The 7,754-nt window shown below is 42.5% G+C and overlaps 1 protein-coding gene across 1 annotated transcript in view; it reads right to left on the reverse strand.

Moving 5' to 3' along the window:
* The window catches only part of LOC104623510 (runt-related transcription factor 1-like), a gene marked incomplete at its 3' end in the record, with an annotated part of 30,144 nt that overhangs the window by 16,302 nt on the left and 6,088 nt on the right, over positions 1-7,754 (reverse strand). Inside the window, exon 2 of the mRNA XM_010290615.1 lies at positions 1,585-1,691. Coding sequence (XP_010288917.1) covers positions 1,585-1,691 — 107 coding nt within the window. The remainder of the gene's footprint in view (positions 1-1,584; positions 1,692-7,754) is intronic.

Consider the following 7,754-nt stretch of genomic DNA (forward strand, 5'->3'; position numbering starts at 1 on the left):
AGCCTGACCTCTTCTCCCGACACGCGCAGAGTGAAGTTATTTACAAGGAAGCTTTTACAAACATTTGAGTCGGGAAGATACGTGTGTTGCTTCAGTATGTATTATATCTCTACTTCCTTTTTAAAATGTAGAATCTCATTAAATATTAACCATTATACCAGCTGAAGAATTGATTTAAAACAGTAGGTATGCCTGCAGGGTGATTTTGTTTCTTACCATTCTAGCAGGCTCATGTTCAAAAAACGAAAGCTTATTTGTTGTCTGCAAACTATGAACATGCCCAGGTAATTGCATATGCAAACCTGGAACTTGCATATACAAATATCTTTTTTATGTGCACAGCTGCCTGGTTCACCAGGGATATTTTTCAGGGACAATTCAACTACAATTTAAAAAAACCAAAAACACACCAAACTAAATAAGAAGCCTTACCCTGACAGCAGTATTTGTTTTAAAGTCTGGCCTCAAATCCAAAAAATACAGGTCAGATTTTTCCACTAAATGCATGCAGCATCATGATGCAACTCAGACAAATGGAGGATCAAGAAGAAAACACAGAGACAAGGCAAGAGTTTTCTAACCTATTTTAGTTGATGTTTCAAACCTTTCTTTTCCCCCTCCCCCAAGTTAAGCAACCCCGAGCTGCGAGTCTCATTCTCTAGTGGGTGCTTGAATCCTGCTGCTCTCTTCTCCTGGGACGATTCCACTTAAGCAACAGCCAGAACTTCTGCCAAGAGTGCAGGAGGAGTGCAAGAAACTAACCACAAACCTCAATTTACATCAAGGCATTTTGATAAAAATATGAAAATGCCCATTTGGGCTAGTGACTGAGGTTAATGATTGCCTCTGGTAACAGGCAGCGCATGTGCTGCAGAAGCATCTATACCTGCAGATCCGCTCCACCCTCACTCCACTTCACCCCACAGACAAAACAGCCTGCCCTCGCCAACTGAACAAAGCAACCGCCTGTGTGAAAGTTGTAGGTATTCCCCTGGAGATATCAAACCACTCATCTCCTCCTTGCACTTAATTCTTAAAAAAAGAAAGGAAAAAAAAAAAAAAAGGAAAGATTAGCTGTCTGTGAAAACGAGTGCTCCTCAGCTATATGACAGCGTGAGGTACAGTGAACTCCACAAGGCAGCAACCAGGCATCCTCTCTCCGGCATTTATTTAATTTTGCAGGGTGGCTGAGCTTGAAAAGTTAGATCAATGACATATTGGTTTCCAATGCTTTAAAACCCTCTTAACATCTGAAAGGCAAGACTAGCAAGAAATGATGCGTAAGGTATACGCTGCCCACCTTTTACCAGCATCCCTTCTGTCAGCTTTTGGGTATGATCCAAGTCATCCTGGGTAGATGCTTTAGAAATGCAACGCAAGTCATATTCTAGATCAGCTGGGCACCCGTCAAGAATAAGGCTTTGGGAAGGCGTAATTAAAACCATTCGTAAGACAGCCTTGGCTTAAAACATACCCACTGCTCCACATGCATTGGGTATCGCTGTGCTTCATGAGGCTGGTGAGGAACCCCTATACTAAACCGCCAACTCGGCCTCCTGCGAATGCCGTCGTTAGCTCACTTACTTCTGGGTTCGCGAGGTCCATCCACGGTTATCTTGATGGCTCTGTGGTATGTGGCTACTTGTGGCGGATTTGTGAAGACCGTGATAGTCAGCGTGAAGCTTTTCCCTGCAACAGAAAAAAGATGTTACTGAGCATATGTGTTGAGAAAAGGTGTACTCCTCATTTCAGGTAGCACTCGAACACACCAAATGGCACTAGAACACTTTAGCTGTCCGTATCTGAAGATAGATACGTGCCCAGAAAGCAGGGTGTATAACCTCACAAATGCCTGGTGCTGGATGCATTCCCTCTGTGGCAACTGCTCAAAGCTTTTGGGGGAAAAAAAAATTAATTTATATTTAAATGATCTACATTTTGTTTGTAAAAAAAGGAGGTTACCCCTAACAGAGTTTATCTGATCTACATGACTGCTGGTACATTATCTGTACTTTCTAAAGGGTGTTAGTTCAGAGAGGCTTAGAAATTGTGGCTGACTCTTCCAAAACTGCCACGGGAATCTGATCAACAGCACTTGTTAAAATTAAAGAGAACTGGGTGCTCAGATCCCCTAGGCAGATTGTAAAATCCGACGCTTTGTGGTTGAAGCTAGCATTAGATCAATTCCATATTGTGAACCAGAACCCTTTAAAAGTAATCTGCTACTGCAATGCCAAGAAACAAGGGAATGGAAAAAATAAAAAAAATCCCTACAGCTTGTCCACAGAGAATTAAAACATTTTATGAAGACATAGCAGAGCATTATGCTTAGTTCCTCTGTTATTTAGTAAGAAAACTGTGAAGGCCTTTTCAAAATTGTTATGTGTATGCCACTGCTCTAAGTTGGGAAAACTTTCATTTTGATGGCTGCTGGGGAGGGTTTTGTATCCCCTGGTGCCTGCAAAGCCTTCAGATCCTGCTACCCCAGGATTTGCTTTTGGCCAATGCCAGCACTTACTTCAGGCATTTTTTAAACAACAAAAGTAACATTCTGCATCTTTGATAAGACCTCATATATCTATTCATTATGGCTTTGGCCTGGACAACAATAAAAACATTGCCTGTCAGCAGGCTTAGCTTAGTTATCTCAGCATCACGGAGGACTCGGATACTGACAGGAATCTTCCTTATCAGTAAGAGACATCAAGGGACATCACCCCAAGTTAGATAACCTGGAACTGCTGTAAGAAAATTGAGGTTCTCCGCCCGTGGGCCCCTGCTGTGCAAGCTTTCCCATACAGATCTGCCTGCTTCGTTTTACCACTTGGCTCCAGCCCTCCTGAGTGCTGAGTTTCTTCCCTTCTAAGACTTCCCATTTTTATTGTCTGCTTCATTTATCTATATAAATAAATATAAATGGAAATATAAATGTAAATATAAATGCCTGTCTCTAGCAGCAACATCCCCCCCCGCCCCGCCGTACACATTCACTTGCAATTCAATACTTCTCTTAATGCAGTTCCTACTTTGGTGCTAATGGTCTGCATCAACATCACAGCGAGCACACACACATAGCTGTTACTGGAAACTGTCCTCATCACATCCCCGTGAATTAGGGAGGTATTCTCCCCACTCTGCCGATGAGGAACTGTGGGGAGATAAAGTGTCTTGGCCACGATCTCACAGGAAGCCTGTGGCCAGCGATGCTAACCACTTTGGCGGCTGCAACTAAATCCGACCATAATCCTGAATCACAGCCCTGACAAAACAGAAGCTGAAACACAAGCTTCGCAAATCCCAGGCCAGTGTCTTCCCACCTCCACATCCTCGCTAGAAAGCAGTCCCTGACACCGGAAGAATTGCAGCAGAAGCAAAAGTCTTTTCAGATCCCTGTCTCAGGGCCTTTGGCCCTCCACTCTTGGCTCCTGCGTCTACCCAGACCAAGGATGGCTGTGTTCTTGACATTCTTTAAATACCAAATTACATGATAAAGCTTTACAGCTTTGTTACTCTTTCTCTGCCAGCACAACAGTTCTTTCTATGAGGCATCAGTAATAAAGTTCAATAAACTTCCTTCCAAAAAACTTTTATCACCCATTGCTTTAGACTTAACAAATACCAGGCACCTGCAGATCTTCCTTCTTTCCAAAAATAGTTTCCCTGTATGATTACATACAACACCTAGATCACTAAGACTGAAAGAGACTTTGAAAACATACTTTATTCTCATTACTAATCTGCAGTATTTCCATCTTGCTTCTCATTTGGGTTTTTTGGGGGGTTTTTTTGACAACTGCTGGTGCATTAGGTAAGGTGCTCTTGCTGTTTGGCTAGAATACGTAGTCAATTTATTTCTTTAGAGTGCCCTTGTGGTTTTTCCAGATAGAAAAGAAACGCAGGAAAAAAATTATAACAATAAGGAAATGTAGTAAAATGTAGACACATTACCAATCTACAAGACCAGAATAAGGAATAAGAGGGAGGTGAAGTTACTTGCAAGATTTTCTACAGAACAAACTAGATCTCAGAGCCTGCATAAGGTTGTGACACAAGTTGGCAGAAGCAGGAAGATACTTAGCTTACTTCTTGTTGACAGAAGACTATTCATTAACCACATACTGGTTAACCACAGGACTATATAACCATAAACCTATGTGTCACTCATTGCTGCTTACCAATAATTCTGGCTGCATTTCTTCTTTGGTTATTCTGTTTCATTTACATTTAGCTTTATTTAGTGGTTTTATCACTTTTATTCATAGCTTCTACCTCATTCATCATTTATGTGTCGGTTGACAAAGGTAGATTTAGATTGGAGGTACTGCTAGTGAAATCTGTGGTTTATGGGTATACCTATTTTAGGATGACAGCAGGACTATAAATGTCTCCTCCTTGCTTTTATGTATTATGATACAGCCATGGTACAAATTTTTATTTTCCACATGCACTTGCATATTACACTTACACACAAGTGTGTGCACACACACATACATACGCAACATACAGTAGACTAAACTGGTAGAAATAATACCAGTTTAGTCAGTGGAGGCCGTATTCAGATGCCCTAGCACTGGAGCCTAAATTAGATGCCGTGATTTCTGATGCCTAAGTGGAGGTCCCGACTATCAGTAGAAGACCTGCACTGAGCACTTAGTGTCTCTGCTCAACACAGAAAGGGGTGGACGCCACCAAAACTGAGTCAGACAGCCTGACCTCTCTAGTGACTGTAAAGAAGGACCAAACACCCCAAGAAGGCATTCTGAAACACTGGCTTGGTTTGGATGCCTCCAATAGTCATGATGGCAATTTGATGATGTCCTAGCAGTCATGGGAAGCTGGCACGTAGCCCTCCATTGGCTAACATCAAAATCTGAGAACTTCTGGGTTAAACAATCCCATAAACCTACAGAAAACCATAGGCAGATTAGCTCGGGTCTATGATGCATGCCTCAGTATACTGAAGCCAAAGGCTACTGCCTCATTGTGGGAGTCTTTGCCGATGGTGGAAGGGCTGATGGATGACATCAGTGTCAAGCTGTGCCTCACTGAGGGGCAAGAGTCATTACTCCCTGTAACTATGCCTGACAGTTCCTAATACTAGGCACATAGCACCTCATGAGCACAAGGATTAAATTCCCCAGATGATGAACAGGGCTCTGCCTTTGGAAACCCTTCCCACAGACTTCAAGCATACCCTCATACGCATGAGGGCAGAGCACAAGACTCACTGTTTCCATCAAGTCTTCGCTCACAACCAAGGTAGGAAAAATTGCTTGGTAATGTTTATTTTTGAAAAAGCATTAAGGTCAGAAGCCTTCTAGAAAAAATAATGGAAACAGTAGCATTTCTGGCCAAAATACAATACTGACTTTTGAAATGGTACCTAGAGACTCTGTTTATGGGTTTGCTGTACTATCAAAAGTGCCCTCAAGAGTCACTGCTGATTTGACAGCCAAAGTCGGATGGATTAAACCAGTTGTCCCAGCTCATGACTTTACAGGATTGCTCATGGGAATCCCCTGGTGCTCTGCAAAGCTGCAGGAACTTAAGAGGAAGCACAAAACATAATATTGTCCACCGGTGCCTGCTCAGCAATACTGTTCCTGGGCTAGCAAAAGGTGAAGATCAGCCTCCAAGACCCAAGCACCTGAAGGTGTCGTGCCCATGCTCTACATTGCAACGCAGGAACTTGAAGTCTTCATTCGGTCTGCCTCCCACTTGACAGAGGCTGGAAGCAAAACGAGCAGTGAGCTCACATGTAGCGTGATGAGGGGTTATTTAAGTGGTCCCCCAGAACAGCACTGAAGGGCTCTAGAGGGAGCAATAGGCCTGTAAGCTACGGCCCCTGCGATTGTTTGAGAGGAACCAAGGGGGAAAAAATGAATCCCAAGTGACAACATGGTCACATGAAACTCCTGTGTGCTGCTTTAGTCATCCCTGAGCAGTGTCATGACCAGATGGGTCTGAGGGTGGGAAAACACGCTTAAAATATTAGTGGCTGCATAGGCAGACACAAAGGGGAATGAGAACAGACAGCTTTAGGGAAGAGAGACCACATCTTGAACATATCGCTTCATTTTAACCCACCTCTTTCTCAGGCAAAAAGACCTGTTGGTTCCATTGATGAAGGTTCATCCAAATGAGGACAGAAAAAAATGGAGTTAAAGCTTCAGAAGTTTGCCTGGGAGGAGGGGGCGGGAGGCCAACAGATGATGTGCTTACAATTACTATCTTTTGCTTTTGGGATTTATTCTGATGATCACAGATGTGTCGTTAGAGCTGTTTGGTTTTTTGGGGTTTTTTTTAAGTTGTTACAGTAAATTATTAGATAAAAAGAAGAAGAAAAAAAGGGAAAGGAGCCAATAATGCTTGTGCTGACAAGGACAAAAGGTATAGATGGAAAAATATGAAATGTAATACACAAATGCAATACAAATTATATTACAGACATTTCTATTATATTAGTGAGAGACTTCCAGGTTCTAGTAGGAAGATAATGATACTTTTTTTCTTTTATCCAGCTTCTACTTTTTAGTGCTTATGTACTTACTTCTATTAAACCATGCTAAATGATCAATTTTATACATCTTTACAATTTCTCACAACATATTCCTGGGTATGTGCCAAAGTGAAGATGTCTACTGCATTTTAATAACATATCTGACTGTATCTCTGAGCCCAATGTAATACACACACACTGGTATATTCATTCTCAAATGTTGACTATTATACACTGGGGCCAAATTTTACCATTCTTATCACTTAAGCCACTGAGTACTCCAAATGTAATCAATAGGATGAGAAGGGCCAACATAATTTGACCCTTCGACCCTTCGTTAGTTAACTGCTGCTCATGATACGAGTTAAATATTTTTGTAGGTGTTCAAGTTGCATGTCCAATTGCAAAAAACCTGCACAAGTCCAAATTCTGTGCTCAGATGGTGACTTTTTTCTCCTGCCCCCGGTGACAGTTTCACACAGTCAGAACACAACTTTGCCTGTTATGTTTGGTCCAGTGGCTATTTCATCAGAAAAAAGCTGCAGCTGAAGTAAGCGGCATCCAAAAAATAACATAATTTGTTTACCATCAGCACCACAGATACCACTGAATTTAAATATGAGGAAAAACTGTTATTCACCTCATCCGCTACCACGCTGTAAATGGTTTACAAATTCTGACTGCCTCAGACCAACGGTCCCAACAGATAAATGGGAGCATGGGGAGATGTCAGCAAATCGGGGTGACTGCCCAAAGAAATGCAAGAACTGCCCACGCAAATCAGTTGCACGGGAACGGATCTGTTTGTGTATTTCTATGGATGTTTCGTGGGTGTAAGTGTGTGTCAGGTTGGAGATTTGGGAATTACACCCACTTGCCTCCTGCCAAACCAGCCTGGGTCAGCATAAAGGTATACCTTTGAACATTTCTGTTGAGTGTCTCACTCCAGGAAGTTCTTGTATCTGTGTTTACACAGCATCTACTTACCCAGAATGAAATCTCCATCGCATTAAATCAATAGGTGTTTTGTTCTGGATTTATATGGGGCCAAGCTGCCATGGGAATAGCCAAAAGCGGCCCTGCTGCAAACTTGGACCCAGCTATGAACGACTGAATTTGCTTTGAAATAAGTTGCGGAGAAGAAACTCGCTGCCGCGGGAGCGTGGCTGGCGCTGGCTTCTCCCCTTCCCTTTCCTTCCCAGCTCCCTGCAGCACTACTGAGCGCTTATCCAGAGACGTGCACTTCACTCTCTTT

Source organism: Phaethon lepturus, unplaced genomic scaffold (assembly GCF_000687285.1).
Source record: "Phaethon lepturus isolate BGI_N335 unplaced genomic scaffold, ASM68728v1 scaffold46507, whole genome shotgun sequence".
Lineage (NCBI taxonomy): Eukaryota > Metazoa > Chordata > Aves > Phaethontiformes > Phaethontidae > Phaethon > Phaethon lepturus.